The 27,458-nt window shown below is 40.3% G+C and overlaps 1 protein-coding gene and 1 long non-coding RNA gene across 5 annotated transcripts in view; one reads left to right on the plus strand and one right to left on the minus strand.

Annotated features, from left to right (window-relative positions):
* CEP78 (centrosomal protein 78) overlaps nucleotides 1-15,593 on the minus strand; it is a 32,119-nt gene extending 16,526 nt beyond the window's left edge. The window contains exons 1-9 of one of the 3 annotated variants that reach the window (XM_058565596.1): nucleotides 15,172-15,592; nucleotides 11,692-11,864; nucleotides 11,526-11,598; nucleotides 10,357-10,460; nucleotides 8,444-8,618; nucleotides 6,122-6,235; nucleotides 4,508-4,572; nucleotides 4,103-4,214; nucleotides 379-511 (exon numbers count right to left, since the gene is read on the minus strand). In XM_058565596.1, the coding sequence (XP_058421579.1) occupies nucleotides 379-511; nucleotides 4,103-4,214; nucleotides 4,508-4,572; nucleotides 6,122-6,235; nucleotides 8,444-8,618; nucleotides 10,357-10,460; nucleotides 11,526-11,598; nucleotides 11,692-11,864; nucleotides 15,172-15,424 (1,202 nt within the window). In that variant the 5' untranslated portion in view covers nucleotides 15,425-15,592. Of the gene's footprint in view, nucleotides 1-378; nucleotides 512-4,102; nucleotides 4,215-4,507; nucleotides 4,573-6,121; nucleotides 6,236-8,443; nucleotides 8,619-10,356; nucleotides 10,461-11,525; nucleotides 11,599-11,691; nucleotides 11,865-15,171 lie in introns of all 3 variants that reach the window. The other 2 variants (XM_058565597.1, XM_058565598.1) reach the window with 2 other exon arrangements.
* Nucleotides 15,594-15,774: 181 nt separating this feature from the next.
* The window catches only part of LOC131419972 (uncharacterized), a 121,490-nt gene continuing 109,806 nt past the window's right edge, over nucleotides 15,775-27,458 (plus strand). Inside the window, exon 1 of one of the 2 annotated variants that reach the window (XR_009223415.1) lies at nucleotides 15,775-15,830. This is a non-coding gene — a long non-coding RNA (uncharacterized LOC131419972). The remainder of the gene's footprint in view (nucleotides 15,831-27,458) is intronic. The other variant, XR_009223414.1, reaches the window with a different exon arrangement.

A 27,458-nucleotide genomic window follows, 5' to 3' on the forward strand; every position in this document is an offset into this window, starting at 1 on the left:
TCTGCACTAAACTATTTCCCATGCCTAAAATGTCTTTTCCCCCATTTCTACAGATCCCAGTTCCTACTTCTGTGCTGTAGGGCTTGGCTCAACTACACCAACCTTTTAATGAAATCTTTCTCACCTGCACAACTGGAGATAATTTTAATCTCCTCTTCACTCCCACAAGGTTATGTTTGTTGTGACACTTAAGAAACAACTTGAAACTCCCGATTACAATTATTTTTTGTTTTTCTTCCTTAAAGGATTCATTAGGCAGAAGCCAATGTGTGAGTTATCTTTCTTCCTCTATAGAAACCCCCACAGACCTCCCATGTAATAGAAGCTCCAAAATAAAGAATTCTGAATGACTAAAGATAAGGAATGAAAATACTCTACCTGTTCCTTTTTGCACGTTCTGCAGTACGCCACGGCAGGAAACCAGACACGCCAGGCGGCAGAGGTTCAGGAGCATATTCTTTACCAAGGGAGGGTTTTCTTCCATTACTTACAGGTTTCTTTGTAGCCAATCCTATGTTTGAGGAAGCATTCAAAGAAAGAATCAAGATGCACCAAAGGTCTACAGAGCAATTATCACAGGTGCACACTTTCAAAAGAATACAAATGGACACTTGACAATGATGCCAAGGCCATTAAAAACATGATCATTTTGTAAAAATGTTTTTACATAGGCCAGCAATGTTTAAAAACATAAATTCTCTACAGTAACAAGTTATCATTTTAACTAAAATTTAAGTATATGAGATGTGCAGAACACGCAAAAAGTAAATAAAAAATATATCCCAAAGAATGAAAAATTATACATGATACATTTCGTGTATCATGCAGAAACATTCAGTTTATTAAATCTCAGAATATCTCTGGCATTTCTGAATCTCAAGGATAGAGAAACACAGATACACTCATTACTCCTGCCAAAGACAACCTTTTGTATTAGACCAAAATTTCAACTCAGGATTAATTTTTCTGTGTGAAAACAATCCAGGTGGTGAGTGAGTCAGTGTTACCCTCCTGCAAGTCTGTTGACCTTCACTGCTCATTTGATTTCATACAGAAAATACAAAAGAAACTATTAAGACCCACTGGATAAAAGAGCAAAATGTGAGACATCCTACATTTCAATACTGAAGAGTCAAGTATCTTTATATGAAATATTTGGTAGCAAAAACTAGACCTACATGTCAATACTTTATTTAGAACAAACCATATATTAAAATTCACATTTAAATATTTAATTTTCTCTGTAACTGAAAACAAATAATACAGTTTGTTCAAATGGCTATATTTATCCTTCAAATCTATTTTCCTATACAAGACCTGCTTTAGCAGCATTAATATGGCGCGCAAAGTGTATGTGGTAACACAGGACAAATACTTCATACGGGGTAGCTTATTTTCACCACATGATCCTGTGTGATTTCTCTGGATAAATTTACATGCCCCTTAAAATATATAGGAGCTCAGTTCACCTTGTACTATTTTGTTTTGTTTTTTAACTAAATGACCTTCAATCAAAGAATGTTTGTGTGTATGTGGTTTGTATGCGTATACCTTTTACTTTACTTTTAGAAACTAATGCAAATGTATTTGTAATTAAAACCAAAAGAATTTATACAGCTTGTTAGGAGATAAAAAAAAATTCTAATGAACGTTCTTATCTTCTTTCTGCAAACACAATTGCAATATAAATGTGAAACAATTTATACAGTTTTTTAACCCTATACTCAACTGGATCTAACTATATAGCAGACACTGATTTGGCTTACCTCTATGTCTCCAAATAACTGAGGCAAACACAAAAAAAAAGCCCAAGAAATAAAATTACTCTTAAAACAGCTCAGTGAGCTTGTAAACTTCAGTCACATTTCCACTTTGTTTCATCATGCTAAGAAAAAAATTTTTAATTGTTTTCTTTTCATTCCAGGATGCCGTTACATACCACCAGGCACTGAAATTACAGAATTCCTAGTATGTTTTATATATATATATTTCTAATATTACATCAAAACACCAACTTAGATACTTTTAAGAATGCTTTACACATGATATAAACTTTTAATAATATATAATAAGTGTGATATCATAAATCTCAACTTCTTTGTATGTACTATTTGATTGACTACTAAAATATCACTGTTTCGAAATAAAAATTGGTAGACAAATTGTAAGCTTTCTTTTGACTTAATAAACACTCTTAACAACTACTATTTAATACATTATTGACCAAACAAGTTAATTAATGGAAAATCAAAAATACACATCTTTTACAGTAAAAAAGAAGTTGTATTTATGAAGACGTTTACAATAGCATTTAAAAAAATTACTTAATATTTAGACTATTTCCAATACTTCACCAATTTTAAAAACTGAGTAATCAACTCTATAAAACCTTGTGACGGCATTAAAAAGTATAACTCTGATTCATAAAATTTTAATTTAATATAAAGTGAAAAAAGAATGGCAAATTATATTTAAGCTATGTGGAATTATGTTTACAGACAACAGGAGGAGAAAATGAAAATGTAAATATTGCTTGATGGGATAATGGAATTAGAGGTGGTTTCTCTTTTCATTTCCATTGTTATGCTAACACAGTATCTTCAAATAACACATTTTAAAAAAATTGTGGTAAAATATCCGTAACATAAAATTTACCACCTAAACCATTGTTAATACAGTTCAGTGGTATTAAGTCAAACAACAATTTTTTAAAATTTCAGGAAGCATTCCAATAAAAGATTATTTGTTGTTAATTATTTGGTAATCTTAATGTATCTGGTATATAACTCATGTTACCACACATCTTTTTCTGGGAACTTGGCAATTATAAATATAAAAAATTTATCTTGCTTCCTTTATATTAGACCTTATGGTTTTAGTGTTTCAAAGTTCAAATTTACTCAAAAGAAAGGATAAGATTCATATTAGATTTGGTTTAATTCCACTCTGCCATTCATTCTCATCACACACACACACACACAAAAAGCTATTTGTGACTAAAGATAATGTGTTCTAGAAAAGTTAACGTCTCTTTAGAAACAATACAAAAATATCAGTAGAACTGGATTATACCAAATTTATATATTCAGGAGAATATGAAACTTACATTATTGGTTGTTAAAGGGTTTCATAAATAAGATTTTTTTTATTATATTTCATCAAAAAATTATAAGCTTAATTTTTAAATTCTGGATTAACTATTATGTGGAAAATTAAATATACACTATAGCAAACACAGAGAAAATATTTTTCTAAAATGTTCCATCTAGGGCCAATAAACTTGTTTACCTCAATCTTTTGTAAGGATTATACAAATTTAAATTTTTTTAAATCACTGAAAGAAGCAAGGTGTTACCTGATTCAATAACTTCAGTTTAGAATTTGCAAGAAAGAAGAGAACAAGGGGATAAATGGAACTGGAAAACAATTTTGTTTCTTACAGCACAAAAGGACAATTCTTCATTTAAAAAAAATCATCACTCAAAAGCACCACTGCTAAAACTGTCATCACAGTGCACCCCAAATTTCAATTGCACAGTATTAGAAGTAATCATCAGCCAGGAAATATATTTAAAATAATGAACGTCTTATGAAAAACAAACAATAAATTTGGTTAATTTAAAAAAATGGAAATATTAGCATCTCTTTCTTTAAATTCATTTCTTATTTTTACATTCTATAAATTCTCATAATCTGTATCAGAACAATTACAGTCCTCCTAGCATGCACGTAGTAAATATTGGTTGTTACCATCAATATCATACAATGAGAAGACATTTTAATTTTAGCAAACTGGAACTCATAAGGGGTATAAATTCTAGTAGCATTAAAAAACCAAGACGGGGCTGGCCCCGTGGCGTAGCGGTTAAGTGCACGCACTCCGCTGCTGACTGTCTGGGTTCGGATCCCGGGCACGCACTGACACACCGCTTGTCAGGCCATGTTGTGGCGGTGTCCCACATAAAGCAGAGGAAGATGGGCACGGGTGTTAGCTCAGGGCCAGTCTTCCTCAGCAAAAAGAGGAGGATTGGCATGGATGTTAGCTCAGGGCTGATCTTCCTCACCAAAAAAAAAAAAAAAAAACCAAGACAGAAAGGGTTACCAATTCTAATAGTAGCTTTTCCTTTTCGACCACTTCCAAGAACTATAGTTCTCTTTTTCTGTCTAGCAGTTTTGAATGGTTCCTTCACTGATGGAGAAGTTATCCACTGGTACTGGAAGAGAAATAATAAATACTCCATTTCAGTTACAAGTAATTTATGAGTTTGATCTCATTTGGGAATTATGAAGATATTTTAAGTTAATAAAAGGTTTGCAATCTGCATTTCTTTAATTCCAAATTAAAGAATCACACAATACTTTCAAAAGCAGAAAAGCCACTTGATTTGACTAAAAACTTAATTTAAGATGGCAGAAAAGTGCCTTGATAATTTTATTTTATTAGAAAAAAGAAGAAAAACAAGCAATTCAAGAGAAATTCTTTCTAGAGAACTAAAATATGTTATACCTCTGACTTGGCACTCCTTCCATTCTGGAGAACTTTTTTGATAACTGCTTTCATCACAGAATGATCTAAAGTAAAATAAATTGAAATTATAGTAATTATTTCCCAATGAGTAGCTATTCCTGTTTAAAAATAAAAGCCAATTTATTATTGCCTTTCTCATAAAACTAAATATGATATCCACGTTATGTAATTATATACCTATTTCCCTCTTTGTATATTCTAATTTCTTCCTCAAAAACCTAAGACTAAAGTATGCCATCTTGCATAGTGCCCCCAATGGCTACTCTTTTGGCGGCAGTAAAGATCACATCTAAATACTCTGGATCTAAAGTGGCTTTGGATACCTTTGGATAGAGAGCAAAGAGTCTGGGCACTGTCCAGACACTTAGATACCTAAAGGGCACCTAATATATCAAATCAAAGTCCTGATATTCCCTCAAAGCTGCTCCTCTCCTCAGCCCCCTTCTTCTCAGAAAGTGGTACCACCCAGGTGCACACATAATCATCTAGGACTTGTTTCTTTATTACTATTTCCTTGATACCCCACATCTAGTCTATCTGCAAGCCTTGTTAGCTACACTGTCAAAACACAACCTGAATTCAAGCACTTTTCACCAGCTCTAACCTTCCACCATAAGCTAAGCCACAAGCATCTCTTATGTGGACCACTGTAACAGTCTCCTAACTGGTGTCCTGTTTCCCTTCTTTAGCCCTGCCACACATCTACGCTCTATACCAGGCTCATTGTATTAAAACACTATTCAGATCATGCCTTTTTCTAGCTCAAAACCCTCCGCTCATTTAGAATAACCCATGTTCTTACTCCAGCCTTCAAGATCAGGCCCCTGGCTAGCTCTCTGACCTCATAGCACACACCATGCTCTCCCACACTCAGCGCTGTGGCCATGTTGGCCTCCTTGCTTTTCCTTAAATACTCCATCCACCCTGCCACCTACATGCCTGCGTACTCACTGCTCCCTTGTCCTGGAATGTGCTTCCCCCAGATGTTCCATGGCTTGCTCCTCTTTTCACTCAGGTCTCTAATCAAACGTCACTTCTCCAGTGAAGCTATCCCCTGACAAACCTATCTAACATACTCCTACCTGCCCCCCTCAGTCTCCTTAAAGGATTTTTGTACTTCCTAATATCTAAAATTACATTTCTCATCTGTTTACTCATTTCTATCTGAGCTCCTCCACTAGAACGTAAGCTCCATGAGGGCAAGACTGTCTATCTGGTTCACTGCTATATTCCTAGTGCCTAAACCCATGTCTGGCACACACAATGTATTCAAAAATCACTTGCTAAACTGACAAATGAAAGAAATGCTCTTTCCAAGAATTCAGAGGTTCCAGAAGAAGGAAACAAGGCTCTTGGTGGAAGCAGGCTTATTATCTAGGTTCACCTCTATTCAGAGTAGAAGCTGAGAACAATTTACAAGTATAATTCATTTTAATTAGTAAATTATCTGCTAAAAACATAAGGGAGATGCAAGATTAGAAAAGTATAAGATTAGGAAAGTAAACACATTAGGTTTTAAAAATGGTCAATACACCAACAAATTCTTTTTGGTTTGCTATTCATTAATCAATTAAAAAAAATGTGGTAACATACCAACGAGTGGATTTTTTCTTATATCCAGAATGACCAGAGTTCTGTTGGTTTCAAGGGCCTTTAGTAAAGCCTTTGCTCCTTCATTGGTGAGGCCACACTGCTGCAGGTCAAGTGCTTTCGATGAAAGACAAAAGGTCACTTGCTAACTCTATACAGATTTATAGATACACACAACTCTCACTTATTCCTGCGTGGAAGATTCCTACACAAGACTAGTCATGGCAGGTTTTTAATCTTGGGTATTGAAAAAATAACACCAGAAAAGTATATGCACACACACAATGCAAAATCCAATAAAAAAAACTCTCTTTGGATGTGTCATGATTATCCTTCCTTTAGTACCAATAAATCACCCAACATATTTTACAATCACAGAGTTGAAGAATAACTCTATATAATCTGTGAGCGAAAAAAATCACAAAATGAGTATCAGTTCATAATTAGCAAGGATGCTAGTGGTAGTGTAAACCTCACAGGTAAGCACTGGGTGGAGCTCAGAAATGACACTGCATTCTTTTGATCATGATCTTGAGCTCCAAATCACTCTTGAAACTAGTTAAAAGGGGAAAATAAAATAGAAGAAATGTAATAACTGTTAGTTTTAGAATAAAAAAGGCAAAGAAAGAAGTCGAAGAGGATGCAAATAATGACAAATCCAAAGAATGTGTGAATAGAAAACATAGGCTAAAAACCTATCACGAAAGAACGACGGTCAAGAACTCTTGGTAAAGGTCAGACAACAGAATAAATGACCACGCATACTAGCAGTTCTGAGGTTGAACAACCTACTCATTTAAACCAAAGGGATCATCACAAAAGCACACGTAGAAAAAACGATTACACGAGAGGAAAATATATGAGCCTTTTTTTAAGTATTGTATATGCCATTACATTAAAATAACTGAAGTCTTTCAAAGTTCCACGATACATAGAAACAATAAGTCAGATATATGGATTTGACAGGATATGACGTAACCCTTACAAACTCTTACTACAGAAGAATGGACGCAGGATATAACTAACCAACCAGCCAAATTAATAAAAATAGCCAGTAAGTCTCACTAGTAAATCAAATGAATACAAATTAAAACAATAAAATGTGATTGTTCTATCACTTAAGCCAAGATCATATAACAAAAGCCTTTAAACTGTGCATACTCTTTTGACCCATCAACTCTTTCTAAGAATTTAACTGAAGGAAATAATCAGAGATGTAGGCAGGGTATATCAGAGTACTGTTTATAACTGAAAAACTGGAAACAGCTTATATTCACAAGAATGAATAAGCTAAGTGTACTATGGCATATTCATATGGAACTCTGAAAAGTCACTAAAAATCATGTGATAGATGTAAATTAGACTTTTTAAGATACTCATACTATATTAAGTGAAAAAAGTCATAAAATTTGGAGTAATCCCACTTGCATTAAAAAAGGGGGATACTCATTTTTGTAATTTTACAGTTTTTTTTTTTTAATTGAGGTAACACTGGTTTCTAACATTATATAAATTTCGGTGTACATCATAGTTCAACTTCTGTATAGACTACATTGTGTTCACCGCCAAAAGTCTAGTCGCCATCCATCACCCTACAAATGTCTCCCTTTACCCCTTTCACCCTCCCCCTCCCCCTCTTTCTCTCTGGTAATCACCAATCTGTTCTAGTTTTATAGTTTTTAAAAGCGACATAAGCCGGTGTTTATGAGGGTACAAGCCTCACATACACGGTTAGAGTGGACTATTAATTGGCCCAGTATTTCTGGCAATTTGGCAACATGTTTCAAAAGTCTTAAAAATATGTCACACTTAGTCATTCCACTTCTAGTAACTTATTCTACAGAAGTAATCCTGATGGACACAGAGATGTATAGACAAAGCGTTCACTACACATTGCTTCCAACAGGGGAAAGTGCAATCTGTCTAAATCTAATTGCAAAGAACTGATTAAACTATTACTTATCAATATAATGGAGTACTACATGATACATCACGCAGTGAAAAAAGCAGGGATATAAAATAGCAAGTTCACTACGATTCCATTTTTGCAATCTCTAAGTGTACACATATATTTATAGGAAAAAAAAGACTAAAAGTACATACCCCAAAATTAACAGTGATTATGTCTAGGTATTAAGATTATAGGTAATTTTGTTTTCTTGTTATTCTGTATTTCCTATAAAGAATATATGTAACTCTTAGAAAAGTTTAAAAACACAATAAAAGCTCCTAGAAAAAATATGGTTTTAGAAAAATCCTAAGACAACAGTATTGTGCCAAAAGCTAAGTATGTTGAACATTAAAAAATTCAACTTTAGTATTTACCTCTAAGCCACAAATCCTCACTAAGAGATTCTGCAAAAGCACTTGCGCCGAGGTCACCAATGAGTGTGTTGCAATTGAAAGTGATGCGCCTCAAGCCAGCCATACAGTCAAGATCAGGTCTCCTATAACGAAGACTCTCAGCCCAGGTTTCTTCATGCCTTCTCATGGTCTGATACTTCAAAGATTTAAAAGGATGAAATTAAGATGCTTGAATAAGGAAACAGGGTATACCTACTGAGTATGGCTTATTATGTCAGATTTACATATACATACCAAGTATATATGCCAGGAGACTCAACCTGCGAGATTAAACAGTTGATTCTGGTTTAGGAGTCCAGTGACCCAGATTCTAGTCTGCCAGTGATTAGTTAGACTCTAGCCACTGGATGACTTGTTGTTGATTAGTTACACAACCTTTTGACAACTCAATTACGTTTAAGAATTTTATTTTCCTTATCTGCCAAGTCAGGGAATTGGTTCTAAATTCTATCATTGCTGAGGCTCTACATTCTATCATTCTGTCCTCCAGTGTCTCCAAACACTTGATTGGGCATCCCACAAGTCAACATTTTTTTAACATGTACCTTATTTATTAATAAATTATATACACGAAGTTCTGTACAAATATTTTATGTACATTATAAACTGCACAGATATTTTGTGGATGATACAAAAATAAATATAGAGATTCTAATATTTTCTTCCCCTAACCTAATGGATCTCATATACCACTTATGGTACGCACACCAACTTTAGAAGCCTGGAATACGAGAGGCCAGTTTGACATGCCTTAGGAAATTGATGGTTTGATTTTTAACTACAGATATTGTTTTAAAGACATAGTTCTCTACATTTATAAAATAAATTTTGGCAACAGGGAACACTGACTTTAAAAGAAAAAAATCTTATTACATTTCTGAACAACAAAAGACTCAAAGTTCCTCTGAAACTCTAAAAGGAAAATCATTAGTGTCATTTTTCTATTAACAATAACTTATAAAAGCAACAAGCGGAAATAACAGCACAACACTTACATAGTGCTTATTATGTGCATTATTTTATACAAATTCATTCATGTAATCCTCATCACGAGGCACAGAAGTGAAGTAATTTGTCCATGGTCATGAGCTATGAAATGGGAGAGCTGGAATTTGCATCTAGGCCATTTGGCTTCAGAATCCATGCCCCTGATCGTTTTCTGTATCATTTTCAAGGGGTCAATGGACTTGCTCTGAATAGGCCAAAGGTAAATTTTTCAGCTTTGTGGGCCATACAGTTACTGCTGCAACTACCCAATTTGTGTAGGGTAAAAGTAGCCATAGTTACTATGTAAACAAGGACGTGGCTATGTCCCAAAAAACTTTATTTACAAAAATAGGCAATAGGCTAGATTTGGCCCACCAGCCATAGTTTACCTATCCCTGATGGGTACCATCAAACTATTAAAAAGGCTTCATGTCAAATTATTAAGTAATTTTAGGCCTAAATACAGTAGTTATAATCATTGTACAGTTGTTAAGGTATTATTTTTAAAACTATATTTACAAAATGCTAATATAGTGATTTTTATTAGTTTATAAATTATAGAAGTTAATGATAAATATTTAAGTCATTTGAAGATTGTAACAGCATAAAGTTTCTTCACAGTATCACAATAAATGTTTCCAATAACTAAAAATTCATAAAATTATTACTTATAATTTATTATATATTAAATCTCTTATTTGCAAGATTAAGTGAACTACGTTTACGGAACGGTAGAACCCAAAACTGAAAACTAGTCATATTCTTTCAACAATTTTAAAATTGCAATCACCACATGTATCAAAAGACAAAAACTGCCACCTTTATCAAAATATTAATGTGCTTCAATCACATAATACGTTCTCATGAAAGTTGAAACATAAAATCACCTTTAAGATCTTTGCCATGTGCTCTGCTCCCTGCCATGTCAGATGACACCCCATGAAGTTTACTGTCTTAAGAGTGATAGAGTTCTTTATACCTTGACAAATAACTAAAAGGAAAAAAACACATACACAGTAAGATGAAAGAGCCTATACAGACTGGTCAGTCTTGACTTATTCGCTTTTCTTGAGTCTACTGGCGGTTTATAGTTAATTGTGTTCTTAAAATCATTATCTACAATCTTCCCAGGCAACTGATGGCTTGGTGCATTCTAAAATATGTCAATAGCAAAGTGTTACTTCAGTTTACAGCAACGGTTTAATTCTATTTAGATGCTAAAACTGAATACTCTGAACATTGCAAACTTGATTCCCAACCACTCAGCAAAGTACTACATACCTTTTAAGACATAGGAAAGAAAAATAAAAATCTAAAAAGCATAAGACTCTTCCTATTTTTATTTCCAATGATAAACCCTGATCTCGATTATCAATTAACAATTTAAATGTCAACTATAAACCTAGAATTTTATTAGGTGATATGCAATATAAGATAGAGGACCTCAAATTCTCCATTCCCTTAACTTGAAATGCAGGCTTCCTTACCCCTCCAGACCACTATTGGACACAGTAAACATACACTGATTCTTCAGGACCCCAATCAAGTCACTTTCTCTGTCATTACTTCCATGATACACCCTCACCAACACTACTGAGTTTGCTGGCCTTTCCTATGCTCCCACAGCACTTTGCATATACTTCCTATTTTAGCACACACCACAGCACATTATAATTATGACTACAGATGGATGTTAGAACTATTTAAAGATAGTGATGAGTTTTTTTTTCTTTATGTCTTGCTATTTCCTTAAGGTCCCATAATATTTCTTGAAGACAAACCATAAGAAGATGAACACAAAAAACAGAAAATACAAAATATTATACATTTGTGTGGCTTGTGGCTTAACATAACCTTATGTAAAATTATTTCAGAGAGTATCCAGCATGACAACCTTTCATGGTGCAAGTGAGACTGGACCAAGGTCTGAGCAGGCACAGGAGACAATCCAGAGAGAGGCAGCACCAAGGAAAGGTACAGCCCGGAGTTAACATGGCATGTAGGCAATCATGAGACCAGTCTGACGGGAAGAGACTTAAACAAGATTGAAACTCACTTTCTAAACCTCCATCTCCAATTGGGCAATTTGCAAGAGACAGGTGCACCAAAGTAGCTGATTTATTCAATCCCTTTAATGGGGAGAAAAAGTTAAAAAATTTATTGGTTTAGTTTCCCTAAAAGCAACTATCAAATGTTCGCAGGACACACTGGAGAAGGCTTACCTTTGCTAAGACAGTTAAATCTCTCTCTCTCAGAACTAGCCCATTGAGCTCCAAGTTCTTTAGAGCACTTGATGCACTTAAACAGCATTTCAGAGCTTTACATAACTGGAAGGTCACATCTTTGTTTCTTATCGCAGGGACACGACTTCTGCAAACTTTATTTCTGTCAGAACCTAAAGCAAAATTATTATAAAATCAGTGATTTCAATTATAGATTTTGTCATCATTAAAAAGCATCTGCTCTGGGCTAAGGCACAGAAATGACTCCTGCCCTTAAAGCCCTCTTTAAGGAGGGACATGCGTAAACTCAAAACTTCAACCACATGAGATACAGAAACATCAACTATGTGTGTAGAGGTTCCTATGGAAGCAAAGTTATATCTAAGTGATGGTTTCAAGACAACCCTGAAGTTAAATCTACCAAGATGAGAATGACTATATATAGTCGAGTGGGAGGTGCATTAACTGCAGAGGGAGCACATGTGCAACGACCTCCAAGCCTGACACCTGCCGGGCATTGTAAATACTGCAGGTGGGATGACTAAAGGCCACGGGTGCAAGTGGGAGGAGAGACAGAAATTAAAACAGAGAGGTCGGCCGAGGCAAGCCTGGGAGAGAGTATGGCTTTTATCGCACAGGTGATGAGGACCAGGCCTACCACTGGCACAGTAAAGGTGCCTCTGCAGGTTAGGAAAAGGTGCCCCATTGCTGGCCAACCAACAAGATAAAGGGAATGATTAGAAAAAGGCACCTACTGGGCCGGCCCTGTGGCTTAGCAGTTAAGTGCACGCGCTCCGCTGCTGGCAGCCCAGGTTCGCATCCTGGGCGTGCACCGACACACCACTTCTCCGTGAGGCCGCGTCCCACATACAGCAACTAGAAGGATGTGCAGCTATGACATACAACTATCTACTGGGGCTTTGGGGGAAAAAATAAATAAATAAAAGTTTAAAAAAAAAAAAGGAAAGAAAAAGGCACCTACTTCAGATAGACAAGAAAAAGCACCCCTTCCTCAGGGCCAACTAGCCCCATGAGGCTTGGCAGAGCACAGCTCAGATTGCACGCCTCTGTGCAGAACACAAACACACAAACCAGCAGGCACTAATCCTGTGCGGGCGAGCCATTATAAGCATTATTTTAAGCATATCTTTTCATTTTCGAAGCTCACTCAAGCCGAGTAGGCAGATAAGTGAGAGACACTGAGCTCAGGGGCAGCAAAACCAGCTAGAAGCTTCTGCAATAGTCCAGGCAAAACTTAATTAAGGGTGAAGAAGCAAATCTAGGAGGTTAAAATCTACAACCTAGACCCACTGGATGCAAAAGATAAAGAAGGTTCAGTGAAGGAACTCTGAAGAGAATGGTCTAGTACATTTTTCTTACGTTCAATGTAAAATATTAGGCAAGATTTACTACAGTGCCCTTGACTCCAAGGTCCTTTCCAACTATAACTTCTTTTGATTCCTAAGTTATTACTTTAAGTCAAGTCCCTTCAGAGGTGCAGAACAGCTCCTACACCTGAATGAGATGCAGAGAATAACCTGATTTTTTTTCACCAGTGGATGAGTTAAACTGTCCTTGCCTAAGAGATAACAGATGGTGCGAACCCCAGAGCCTAGAAAAGAGCCAGGTATATGACAAATGTTTAGGTTTTTTAAAATAAATCAATAGTCATTTCTTCTCCTAGATCTTCACACCCTCCCTCTCTGCTAGCTACTTTCTCTCAGCTTATAAACATACTCAAGTGTGTCCCTCTAAAAAACATCTTTCAGACCTATGATTTTCTGGATCTTCTTCGTGGGTAACGTCAGCCTTCAAACTTTTGCCCTCCCATAAAGCCCAGATCTCTAACTTGGGCCCAGACCTGTCTAGCAAACATTCATGGATGCCCCACAGGCCCCTCTTAAAGCATTAAAGACGAAGTAAGATCCTCTCCCCACTCCCAATCTCTGCCTACTGTGCTCGGCATCTCACAGAAAGGTGTTGCTGCAGACTGTCCCCCAGATGCAGCCCTCCCTCAGCTAACTGGTCAGCAGGCCCCATCCATTCTGTCTCTTTGATCTCTGAAATCCAGTCCTCCCTTTCTATACCTTAATTTGGGCCCTCAGATTACAATTCACCCTCTTCCCAACCAACTGCCTTCCAAACGGAGGTCAGAGCGAGTTTCTAAATCAAAAGCCCAGCTCATCATCCTCCGTGTTTCCCACAGCCTTCAGGATTAACAGCCAACCTTTTAACAGGACAAACAAGGCTCCTCTCTGTTTGGCCCCCATCAAGTTTTCAGTCTCAACTCTCCCTTCTTTCTCAAACCGTAAGTTCTAGTCCTGCACCTTAGTTTTCCTGTATTTTCTTTTATGTGAGGAAGATCGGCCCTGAGCTAACATCTGTTGCCAATCCTCCTCTTTTTACTGAGGAAGACTGGCCCTGGGCTAACATTCGTGCCCATCTCCCTCTACTTCATATGGGATGCCGTCACAACATGGCTTGAGAATCGGTGCGTCGGTGTGCGCCCGGGATCCAAACCTGCGAACCCCGGGCCGCTGCCGAAGCGGAGCACGCACTTAACCGCTGGGCCACCGGGCCGGCCCCTTCCTGTATTTTCTTACACGTCTCAAACTTGGACACAAGCTGCTCCCTCCTGCCATCTGAGTACCTTGAAAATATCCTTAGAAAGGAGGACACCTCCTCCAAAAAGCCTTCCCTGCACCTTCCCTTCCAATATTTTGTGCTCCGCAGCACCGGAGCTCACTTCTTGCAGACTGCCGTGCTGCCTCCCCGACCAGAAGGGGCGATCCTTTAGGGCAGGAGCCTGTCTCCAGCAGTGCTTGGTGCTGACTGAGCTCATTCAAGTGCCAGGATCCTTTACACACATAACCTGCTTAATTCTAAGAACCCACTGGCAGAGCGGGTTTTAATGCCATTTTACGTGTGGGTATCGTAGTTCAAGAGTAACCTGCCCGGGCCACACAGAATGTAAGCCCTGGAATTCAAACCGTAGGCTGCCTTCACATCTGTGCTCTTGTCACTATATGATGCTACCATTCAAAAAAAATTTTTTCCCTATCAGAGAGAGTCTTGTCTTAAAACGAAATGAAGCAAAAGGCTGGGATGCATCAACTTCCTAATCTCTTTGTTCTGTATCAAGCAAAGTCATTCATTAAACGAGTTAACATCTCTCTAACGCTTAACAATGTCCCAAACTGTGCTAAGTGCTGTACAAGCACGAACCCGGCGAATCCTTGCAGTCACCATACGGAGTGGGTCCCGTTAAGCCCGTGTTACGGATGAGAACAGAGACCCGGAGCCCTTAGGGGAGTCGCCCAGGGTCACCGAGCTGGTAAGGGCCCCGGGGCGCACGCCCTGTCTACCGCACACATACCCCGGCACTGGGCACCCGCCCCGGCGCCCAGGCTCCACCTGGCACCGTCTAAAATCCCGCTCTGCGGCACAGCCATGGGGCCACTGGGAGCGGGAACTACAAACCTGTTTCGCCCAGCCACGGCTGGAAGAAGCTCCTGACGGAGACCAGCGGCAGATCTTTGTTGATCCTCAGGGTGCTCAGCAGCGGCGCCCAGTCCACCACGCGGAGGCGGTCGGCGTTGAAGTCCAGCACGCCCTCGCGCAGGCAGGCGCGCACGGCCGGCAGCGGCACCGAGTCCTGCAGCGCGCACAGGTACTCGTAGTGCGAGAAGAAGTCGGCCGCGCAGTCGCGGCGCAGCTTCACCGAGTCGATCATGGCCAGGGGCGGCCTCGGGGGACGCCGGCGGCGGAGACAACGCCCGCCTGGGAGCCCCCGGTCGCCGCCCGGCCTCTCCGGCGCCCAGGGCCGGCGGCTGCGGCCCCGCAGCGAGCGCAGCAGCGGCGGCTCGGCCAGAAGACGCAGGGCCCCGGGCCCCAGCTACGCCGGCCCCTTGACGCCGCGCTCCCGCGCCGCCTCCCGCCCCGCGGCGCCGGCCGTTGGCGCCCGCCTCAGCGCCCTCCGCGGCGCGGGGCTGCGGTTCAAGCCGGAGGGCGGGTGCCCGCGGGGGCGGTGCGCAAAGACGTCAGCGCGCTCGGCGTGCGTCAGCACGCAGGCCCCGCCTCCTGCGGAGACAGGCCTTGAGGAAGCGAGGCGGGAGCTTCGGGGCGCGGAGGTGCAGAAGGTAGGTGTTTCTCGGCATTTGGGGTTTCCGAAAAAGGTTTACTGATTGGTTCAATAAAAGTGAGCTATGGATGTAGCGACGCATTTTAAAAAGTGACCTAAACTGTAGAGTGTCTATTCACGCACCGCCCAGGAGGGTACACTCAACAAGGGATGTACGAACGACACCCACTCAGATGTCCACTGTCGTCCATAACTCTTTCACGTCTGTGCTAGTTGTACAAAGAACTCTTAATTTCTGTAGTTTCTACTTGCCTCCCATGGTTGTTGGCAAACTGTAAAGTGTTCCATGAGTTCAGGACATTATTAATGTGATTACTAATAATCACTTTGTTTTGTACTCATGATGATGATGGTTAAGTCTCTAGTAACTTGTACTTTCTGTCTCCTAGGCATTATTTTAAGCACTGTTTCAGTATGAAATCGTTTAATTTTCCTAAAATCTCCACAAAGAATATACTATTGTATATCCACTTTACAAAAGAGAAACTGAGTCACGGGAATTTAAGTAACTTACGGCTAAGGAAGTGGAAGAACTCAGACAATTGGTGTTAAATTAATTAAACAAGGAAGCCATTGGACTGATGTGGCTCTAAAGCTCTGGCAGTCTACATAAGCAAACCAAAATCTAAGGCTGTAAATGCCTCAGGGTTAGGAAATGGAAAAGCTAAGGACAGCCCATCACAAACAGCCAACTATAGGGTATAGCCGATCAATAACTTCCTTGCTTTGCATCCTCCTTTTCCTATGCACGTCTCTCCCCAGCTGCTGTCGGTGGAAGCACTCCTAACCACTTCTAGTGTGGTCTTGCTCGATTTGAATCCATTTTTGCTCAAATAAACTCTTAAAATTTTTGATGTGCCTCAGTTTATCTTTTAATATTGGCCTCAGAACCTGTATTTGAATCCGGTTTCTGGAACAATAGAAGTCCTCCAGTCTGGCCTTAGGCATTATGTTTATGGCATTCCTCTTCCACCCACTACCAACACACACCTCCTCCACTAAAATTCCCTAGATGTGGTCAGTCATGACTTTTCCATGCAACACGCTCAAATTGTAATATAGCAGACCCTCCTCTATCCTCCAACTAGCTTATGAAATGAAACATCACCATTCCTGTTGAAGAGCCCCATGTAACCACTCTCCCAGTCACAACCACTCTCTAACAACCCTGGATAACCGCTCTTCTGAAGGTATTCATCATTGCAATATATGTCTTTATATTTCTGCTACGTTTGTAAGTATTCTTAAACAGCATATAACATTCTATGTTTTCTTCTGCTACTTGCTTTATGTAGTGTTATCTCTAGTTTATGTACTTTCCTTGCCGTATAGCATTCCTATGTAGGAAAATGCAATAATTTGTCTATTTTCCTGTTGATGGAAATTTAATGTTTCCAATTTTCAGTATGATTTCTTTGTTGCTATATCCATTTTTAGTCTCCAGCATCACTTACTGTAGTTGTCCATTGTCTTCTTAACGTTCCCTCTTCCCTGTTTTCCTTGAAGCCACCTGACTTTTTTATACTTCTCTAGTTTCTTCTTCTCTGTCTTGCTCTTGGGTGTCTCTTGCTTACCTATTCTAAATGTTGGTGTTTTTCAGGTTCCCATCCTCAGCGTCCACCCCTTCTGACCTTTCCCAGTTTCTCTGGGTAATCTTGTCTCCTGCTCAGGCTTAACTTCCCCTTCCAGGCTGATGACTTCTAACAAAGATATCTCTCTCCATACGTCAGACTGCCTCCTGGAAAGCCAAAGATTTCTCACTGGCCCCAGCATCAGGTCTGTATTCCTTAGCTTGCCATAGAGGCTCCTTCATGATTTGACTACCTGTGTTGTCTTATTCCTTGCTACATTCCTCCCTGAATGTCTTCTTTAGACACGTGGAACTACTTGAAGTTTCTGATGTTTTATCATTCCTGCCTGGGCCTTTACAGATGCTGCTCCTTTACTTAGGACCCTCCTCCTCCACTCCCTCTTTAGTGGACTAACTTGCGCTTGTTTCCCAACTTCAGGTTGGGGGCCCCCTTCCCTGGGAGGCCTTCTTTCCCTAACCCTCACCTCTCCTCCCCTGCTTGTTTAGTACCTCACTGCTCTGCTCCCTGACATCCCCTTGTCATAACACTTAGTATATCCAATGACAAGCATCTTTTTAGATGGTTTTCTTTCCATAGACTGTAAGCCCTTTGAAGGCAGGGACCGTATCTCATTCATGCTTATATTCCCTATGCCTAGCACAATGTTGGTACATAGGAAGTGCTGAATAATGACTATGGGAACATTCTCCTCTGTTCTCCCTATAGCACCAGTCGTCACCAGCACCTTGTGGCTGCTACCTACGGATGCAGCTCAAGGAAGCCTTCATCATATTAATTCATCACTTAACATATTAACTTAAAATTTATTTCCCCCAAGCTTACTTATTTTCTGTCTGGCAAGATTTCTTTCAAGGCTTGCCTGAGAATCTTTTCTCTACTTCCATTTAATTATGGCTTAATAGTTCTCCTTTTGGCTCCTATGGCTTCAGTTCTGCTTTCAGCATCTTGTGGGCTCTACCCACATGCTTCCCTGAACATGGTGAGCAAAAGCTGCCTCCCCACAGCACCCCTAGGATCCTCTGATAAGCCAGGTTCGTGCCTGGCCCAAGACAAAATGCCTTAGCTTCCCCGCAGATACATGACTTGGGAGGGACATGCCTACTGGGCAGTACAAGAGATGGGCTCTCCTCCTTCAGGGGTCTGGTGAGTGGATGTTTGACTAGAATACGGTTAAGTGGTATCACTTGACCTTTTATTCACTGTACTCTACTCCCAGCCCATCCTGACAACATTATACCCAGACTTCCAGGCGAACTTACCTTTCCATGGAACCTCAATGCTAATGCCATCTGCACATCTCTAACATTCATGTTCTCTGGACCTGCTTTCAGAGCAACGAGTTTGTTGGATCCAGTCACAGAGCTATGTCAACAACATGGGCTGTCTTATTTTAACTGACATATGGTCCCCATTTCTTTTTTCCATGCCCTTCCTTATGGCTATTGACAATGGCTCCTCCAAACCCCCTCCACTCTTTTTTTTCTTTATTGTGAAATTTTTATTGTACATTATTGTTTGTCAGTCACTTATAAATGCATCCCTTCACCCCTTGTGCCCACCTCCCACCCCCCTGCCCCTGGTAACCACCAAACAGTTCTCTCTGTCCGTGTGTTAGCTTATCTTCCATTTATGAGTGAAATCATGTGGTGTTTGTCTTTCTCTGTCTGGCTTATTTCGCTTAACGTAGTACTCTCCAGGTCCATCTATGTTGTTGGAAATGGGACGATTTTGTCTTTTTTTATGGCTGAGTAGTATTCCATTATATATATATACACCACATCTTCTTTATCCAATCATCAGTCGAGGGACGCTTGGGTTGCTTCCACTTCTTGGCTATAGTGAATAATGCTGCAGTAAACATAGGGGTGCATAAGCCTCTTTGGATTGTTGATTTCAGGTTCATTGGGTAGATACCTAGTAGTGGGATAGCTGGATCATAAGGTATTTCTATTTTTAATTTTTTGAGGGATCTCCATACTGTTTTCCATAGAGGCTGCGCCTGTTTGCATTCCCACCAGCAGTGAATTAGGGTTCCTGTTTCTCCACAGCCTCTCCAGCATTTGTTGTTTTTGTCTTGGTCATTATAGCCATCTTACGGGTGTAAGATGATATCTTAGTGTGGGTTTAATTTGCATTTCCCTGATGATTAGTGATGTTGAGCATCTTTTCATGTGCCTATTGGCCATCTGTATATCTTATTTGGAGAAGTGTCTGTTCATTTCCTCTGCCCATTTTTTGATTGAGTTGTTTTTTTGTTGTTCAGTTGTGTGAGTTCTTTATATATTATGGACATGAACCCCTTGTTGGATACATGGTTTGCAAATATTTTTTCCCAGCTAGTGGGTTACCTAGTCATTTTGATCCTGGTTTCATTTGCCTTGTAGAAGCTCTTTAATCTGATGAAGTCCTGCTTGTTTATTTTTTCTTTCATTTCCCTTGTCCGAGTAGACATGGAATTTGAAAAGATCCCTTTATGACCAATGAAGAATAGTGTACTGCCTATATTTTCTTCCAGGAGTTTTTTATTTTCAGGTCTCGCCTTCAGGTCTTTGATCCATTTTGAGTTAATTTTTGTGTATGGTGAAAGCAGATGGTCCACTTTCATTCTTTTGCAAGTAGCTGTCCAGTTTTCCCAGCACCATTTATTGAAGAAGCTTTCCTTTCTCTATTGTATGGTCTTAGCTCCTTTGTCAAAGATTAGGTGTCCATAGATATGTGGTTTTATTTCTGGGCTTTCAATTCTGTTCCATTGATCTGTGGGTCTGTTTTTGTACTAGTACCATGCTGTTTTAATTATTATAGCTTTGTAGTATATTTTGAAGTCAGGGATTGTGATGCTTCCTGCCTTGTTCTTTTTTCTCAGGATTGCTTTAGCTATTCGGGGTCTTTTGTTGCCCCATATGAAATTTAGGATTCTTTGTTCTATTTCTGAGAAGAATGTCATGGGCATGTATGTATGTTACATTTCTATTTAAAATTTTACTTAAAAATAAAGAGCTAATATTTTCCCCTAGAGGCCCATCCTGCTGATAAGCAACTGCATTGTCCCTAGTCATGGTCTCTTCCCCTCTCCTGGGCCAGGCAGTAAAATGCAAACCCAATTTATACTCTGCCACTTAAAATCTGACAGTTTAGCAAAGTTGCAGGCAGCATTGTGTTTGGAAAAAATATGGGTTGAGGAGTCAGTCTAGGGTTCACATCCATGTTTTACCACCCACTGGTTGTGCGACCTTGGTCTTCATTTTCCTCATCTGTATTATTAGTATACATCAGAGGACTGCATGGCAAACTAGAAATCATACAATATACACCTATTGTAAAATTCCCCCTTGAAATTCCCCCGAAGTCTTGTAATGGTTTCTATATGCAGCATCTGTTCAACTTCCTCACATTACTATGGCCTTCATGCTCAGTTTGGCCTGACTCCCAGACCTTTGTTCATCCTCGTCCAGACAGAACATTCCTGAAACATTCTCTTAGGTTTTACTTCAGGCAGACTGCTTTACTTATCTGCCCACAACTTCATCCTAAAACAGTTACCCTCTCTTGGTCAGCCTCAGAGACTATCCCCACGTGAAGATCTAAAGAAGCTATTTGCTTTATTTTCTCCTCAGTATTTTCTTTTAGGAATAAGTGCTTAATCAATAGGAAAGTGGTTAGATGAAGTATGCTAGATCCATTTTATGGAATGGCATGTAGCCAGTAAAATATGCAGTGAGTTTACCTATGCTGATGTGGCAAGGTATCCATGATAGATTGTCAAGTGAAACAGGCAAGATACAGGACCCTCAGACAAGTACCATGCCCACTGGAATGTAAGAGATATGAGGGCAGGGAGCATGTCTGTCTTCTTTCTCTGCAGCATCTAGTGGACACATAGTAGGCACTCATAAATATTTGTGGACTGAATGTAAGAGCATAGAAAATGACCTGGAAGAACAAACAGCACGCTGTTATCAGGGTTACCCGCCTGGGGGGGAGCAGCACTGGAGTGCTGGTGAAGACTTGCATTTTTTGTTCTCTGCATTGCTGACGTTTCAAGTGGTTTTATTAGAATGTTTTTATGTTTTGTGCTTTCTGGCACCTAAGGTGTTTCGTCCACCAACAGCCAGCACCTTTGTCTTTGTTGCTAGGGTGACTTCAGGCTACCAGAAACAGCTTTGCTGCTGGCCTGGAGAGCCAGAAGTGGCTGGTCATTTGTGGTCGCTCTCCCCACACCCCCAGCTTTTAACAAATAACTGACAGGAGGTGTATAAGGATTCCCGCAGCCTGGCCCTTGATTGGGCGACTCAAAGGCATGACTTATAGATTCTGCACAGCTCCCCTGTGATTCAGCCTAAATAAGTTTATTGACTTCAAGGGACTTGACTTGAAATTGTACTTTCTTTCTGGCCTCCTTCCAGTTCAGGTCCCTTGGATTGTCTTGGAACAGTTCCCCCTCTCAGAGTCTGCTTCTGGGGACTCAATCTAAGTCACTTGTGTAATTAAAAACAATAAAAACAATTTGTGCCTATTGGAGGATGGAGTGGATGATTTCCTCACCTCAGACTTTTTACCCTCCATGGCTTTAGATTAATCAGAAAAAAGTCTAGGCACAGCTCCATAACTTACGGGGCCCAGGGCAAAATGAAAATGTAGAGTTCCTTTTTTGACATGCAGGAAACAAGTGGTGTTAGCAGTACTAAAATATAAAACATTTTCCTTTTTTCCAAAGTCTGTCTCTCAACTTGTCAGGGTATTTTTGATTTGCTATTGATTGTTGTTCTAAGTAAAGACAAGTTAAAATTTTACATTATTAGCATAAATTTTACCATTCATTTTTATATTGTACCATGTGAGTTTTAAGCACAAATATAAGAGCTTTTTGTTTGTATGCAAAAATCACCAAAATTACACAATTTATATTTCGTAGGTTGTACAAGCATATGTATTTCTTACCTGTATTGTGGAAATGCTGCATAAAACTAACTCAGCTGTTTTTTTTGTGTGTGTGTGTGAGGAAGACCAGCCCTGAGCTAACATCCGATGCCAACCCTCCTCTTTTTTCCTGAGGAAGACTGGCCCTGGGCTAACATCTGTGCCCATCTTCCTCTACTTTATATGGGACGCCGCCACAGCATGGCTTAACAAACGGTGCGTTGGTGCACGCCTGGGATCCGAACCGGCAAACCCGGGCTGCCGCAGCGGAGCGTGCGCACTTAACCGCTTGCGCCACCAGGCCGGCCCCAAACTCAGCTGTTTTAATTTCACTTCTCAACACATGCAGTTTCTGCCATGATTCTCCACCTTCAGCTTAGTGTCATGAGAAGGACTGAAAGGGAAAGCAGATTTAGGTCACCCTGTCTTTCCCTTGCCATCTGTGTCATCATTTTCAGTGTAAGTAGTTGGCTAATCCAGGGAAGTCAGTGAGTGAGGAAGGATATGGTGGGTTCCTCGGTCATTCATGCTTCTTGGAACACCATTGCCTTCTCTGTGTTTGAAGGACTCGGACTGGAATGTGAAGGGTGGCCTCTCAGGGCTGTCAGCACTTCTGCTTACTCAGGCGTACAGGTCACATGCCTTGAGTCTTGCTGAACTCCCACCCATCGCCAGTCCACCTGAATTCTGTGCGCATGGGGCATCGCGATTGCTGTATTTGAATGGGGCTGCAAGGAACAGTGGACACGCTGTTGTGTGTATCTACTCTTCTCACATGCATGTTCCATTGTCCCATAGACTTCACTTAGAAAACATAAGCTGCAACATAAAATTAAGAATTTCAAGATGGTGACAGTAGAATACTAAACCAAGCGTGGGGCCCTTCTGAGTGTGGAGCCCTGGGCAACTGCTCATGGAGACAGCCCTGACTGGAGTTGAAAAGTGAATAAAGCCCAGGCTCTGCTCAGTCCTGTGGGCAGTTAACCCACAGATCTCTAGGTTTCTGGTTAGGTGTACTTTAGGGCGGCCTGGGCTTCTGTGTTGACACACCACTCTTGTTTCAACACTTAGAAGAAATTTGTGGGGGCCGGCCTCATGACTGAGTGGTTAAAGTTCCACAAGCTCCGCTTCTGTGGCCTGCGTTCGTGGGTTCCGATCCCTGGCACGGACCTACTCCACCAGCCATGCTTTGGAGGCATCCCACGTACAAAATGGAAGAAGATTGGCACAGATGTTAGCTCAGGGCTGATCTTCCTCAAGCGAAAAAAAAAAAAAGAGGAAGATTGGCAATGGATGTTAGCTCAGGGCAAATCTTCCTCACACACACAAAAACAACAATAAATTATTTAAGACCATCTTTTTTTCTTTTGAGCTTGTAGGAAATTTCAAGCTACGTTTGCTCTAATTTATCCAGCATTTGGTGTTTTGTGATGGGAGGGATTTCCAGAATATCTAGTCTTGTTAAACTCATGGAAATGGAGAAAGTACATTTTTTGTCTACTTACAGATTTCACAATGTTCCAAGCCTACTTCAAATTTCACAAACCTCTGATGAATACTCATTTTTATCTTGGTTAATTTTTAAAGTAATTTTTATTTTTTATCAGAGTAATGCATGCACTTTGTCTGGAATGTCAAATCTTGCTAAAAGTCTTATAACAAAAAAGAGAGGTCTCTTCTCCCCCACCCCCTTCCATCTCAAGTCCTCCTTCCCAGAGGCCATAGCTTTAAACTCCTGTAGCCATTTCTTGCAAAATTCATCTCCATATTTTAAAATAGTATATTTTTAATCAGTTTTTTATAGAATCATCAATTTTAGACCTTATATATCGTAGTGTACTCTAATTATGTTAACTTTCCTAGAAAAATTTTTGTTCTTTATGCAGGCAATATATTTTTTTTTTTTTTTTTTTTTTTTTTTTTTTTTTTTTGGTGAGGAGATCAGCCCTGAGCTAACATCCGCCAATCCTCCTCTTTTTTTGCTGAGGAAGACGGCCCTGGGCTAACATCTGTGCCTATCTTCCTCCACTTTATATGGGACGCCGCCACAGCATGGCTTACCAAGCAGTGCGTCGGTGCGCGCCCGGGATCCGAACCAGCGAACCCCAGGCCGCCGCAGCGGAGCGCGCGCACTTAACCGCTTGCGCCACCGGGCCGGCCCCTGCAGGCAATATTTTTTTAATTTACAAATTTTATTTTCAATTCACCAGATTTCTCATGTATCTTAATTCTCATGCCCATTTCCTGCATGCTCAAGACCATCACACAATCATTGCCTTTATCCCCCAAGGACATCCTTCTAACAATCTCCCATCCTCTTATTCAATATGGACTATTTGTTTTCCAGACCTGCTGCACAGCTGCCACCCAGGAACTTCCAAAATTCTATGCATGCTTGTACTGGGACCCTATTTCCTGGATGCTGAGTTTTTCCTTTTCTTGTATTTCCCTCTCCTTTAGTGGTGACACATCCTCCAGGCACTATGTGAAAGGGAGGTCAGTTTTGGAGACCTTGAATGTCTGAAAATGTTTTTATTCCATCTTCACTCATGATTAATATCTTGCGAAAATAGAGACTACAAGGTTGGAAATAATTTTCAGTTAGAATTTTGATGGCTGTCTTCACTGGACCTGGCTTTCTGGGCTGCTGTTGAGAAATCCGTTGCAATTCTGGTTTCCCTATTTTTGGTTATCTGTGGTTTTCCTCCTGACACCGTTAAGTATTCTCCTTTTAGCCCAGGTTCTCTGAAATGTCCTGTGGCCGTGCCTTGCTGTGGATCTTTTCATTTTTTGTTGGTGGTACTCAGTGGTCCCTTTATGTTGCGAAGCTCAGTCCTTCACTTCTGACCATACTACCGGATATGCTTATGAAATAATTTTTCTCCCTTCTCGAAGACCTACCAGTTGGATGCTTGTCTTCTTGGACCAAGCCTCTAGTTTCTAATCTTTTCTGTATCTTTTTGTCTTTTAGTTCACTTCTTTGGGAGATTTCTTAAAATTTTATTTTCCATCCTACCTATGAACCATTTTCCTTTTGGAAATTATTTTTGACTTCTAAGTGCACTTTCTTGTGCACTGCCATTCAATTTTTATGATATCTAATCATGTTTCAAGTATGCAGTATTTTTTCTTACTTCTGAGAGTATTAATAATAGTTTCTTTTTGTAGTTTTCTTCAGCTTCCTTTATTATCTTGTTTTTCTCTAAGTTCTATTATTTGTTTTTTTAAGTCTCTGTCTTTCACATCTTAGATTTTTCGTAAGTGTATGGTGATCTTTGGATTTCTACCCATCTTTAAGAATAAGACCTTAAGTATATGGACTCTGTGTACACACATGGTTATTTTACTCCAGAGGGGTTGTGTGGTGAGCTTCCTTTTGGGGTTGGACACTGGGATTTTGAAATATCCCTGGGGAAGGCCCACTGATCTCCTGCCTGGGTTTCTGTAGCTGACTACTGGGATTTTTGAAGCAATGGTGGGTGCTTGAAGTGGGTAGTTAAGAGGGGAACTCCTGTTCTCAAGGCACTTCCAGGCAAGCCCTGCACCTCACCTTACTCTCTGCTTTACTTGGATCTCTGAGGTCAAAGCCTGTTGAGTCTCACTTCTCCAGAGATTATCACCAACCCTCCACTCCCTTGGAGCCAGGGTGCAGGGATGGGGAGGAGGTAGAAGAGGGAAGCTAACTTGGCTGTTCAGTGATGGGTGGGAACCCAGGAAGGGGGTCTGATTATGCAGATCTATAACCAATCCCTTGTTTTCAGCCCCGTGCCTCCCTCACTGCCCCTTATTTCTTATTTGGTGTCTCCAAAGCCTGAATCTGGTGCTTTGAGGGCAATATTTAAAAACATTTCGTTTGGAAATAATTGCGAACTATGAAGAGTTGCAGGAATTCCTATATTTTTAAATATGTTATCCCATTTACTCTGTCTCTCTCTATATATTAATCTCTTTCCTGAATATTTGACAGAAAGTTGTATATGTCGTGGTCCCTTTCCCCAAGTTCTTCAGAGTATATTTCCAAGACAGACTTCTTTACATACCCACATTAAACTTATCAACTTCAGGAAATATAACATTAATAAAAATTTTATTTAAATCTACTGTCTGTATTTCAATTCTGTCAATTTACTCAGTAATGTCCTTTAGAGCATTGTTTTTCCCAAAGTCTTGGGTCCAGCAAAGATCGCACAGGTGTTTAGATATCATGTCTCTGTGGTCTCTCAGGATTTAAGATCCCCAGCCTTTCTTTATCTTTCAGGATATTGACATTTTGGGGAATACAGCTGATGGACCATTTTTATAGCCCTTTCTTGTCATCTGGAAATTTTCTTTCTTGAGCTTATCTACATTTAATCTCTGAAGGGCATTTGAGGTATGAAATCCCAGAGCCTTTGGGTTTGTTAGGGCCAGAATCAGGCCATAAAGGCCAAAGTCAAAAATGCTAGCATGTGTGGAAGACTTTGCTAAGAGTCATCTTATGGTGAAGGGAGAGTAGAGAAGGAGTGTCTTAAAGGGTAAGTTCTTTGGAGGATGGAAACTGGGAAGAAGCTGATTTTGTGGGAGAAAACAGGCAAAGAAAAGAGCTTCCGACTCTTGAAAGACTTCTTCACATGGAAGGGAAAGGTTTGGCTTTCGCAACCATGGCTGATTCATTAAAATTAGGAGGAGACTTGAGGAAATCAAAGCGAGGAAATGATATGGTGCTTGATTTCAGCAGTGTAACATCGTTTTTTTTTTTTTAGAGGGGGTGAAAGATCGGCCCTGAGCTAACATCTGCCAATCCTCCTTTTTTTTTTTTTTTGCTGAGGAAGACTGGCCCTGGGCTAACATCCATGCCCATCTTCCTCCACTTTATATGGGACGCCTGCCACAGCATGGCCTGAAGACTGGCCCTGGGCTAACATCCATGCCCATCTTCCTCCACTTTATATGGGACGCCTGCCACAGCATGGCAGGACAAGCGGTGCGTTGGTGCGCGCCCGGGATCCGAACCGGTAAACCGCAGGCCGCTGCAGCGGAGCATGCGCACCTAACTGCTTGCGCCACCGGGCCTGCCCCAGCAGTGTAACATCTTACTGAAGCTGTAGGCATCACAACCCTGGGGAATGAGGGGAAGC

This window comes from Diceros bicornis, chromosome 22 (genome assembly GCF_020826845.1).
Source record: "Diceros bicornis minor isolate mBicDic1 chromosome 22, mDicBic1.mat.cur, whole genome shotgun sequence".
NCBI lineage: Eukaryota > Metazoa > Chordata > Mammalia > Perissodactyla > Rhinocerotidae > Diceros > Diceros bicornis.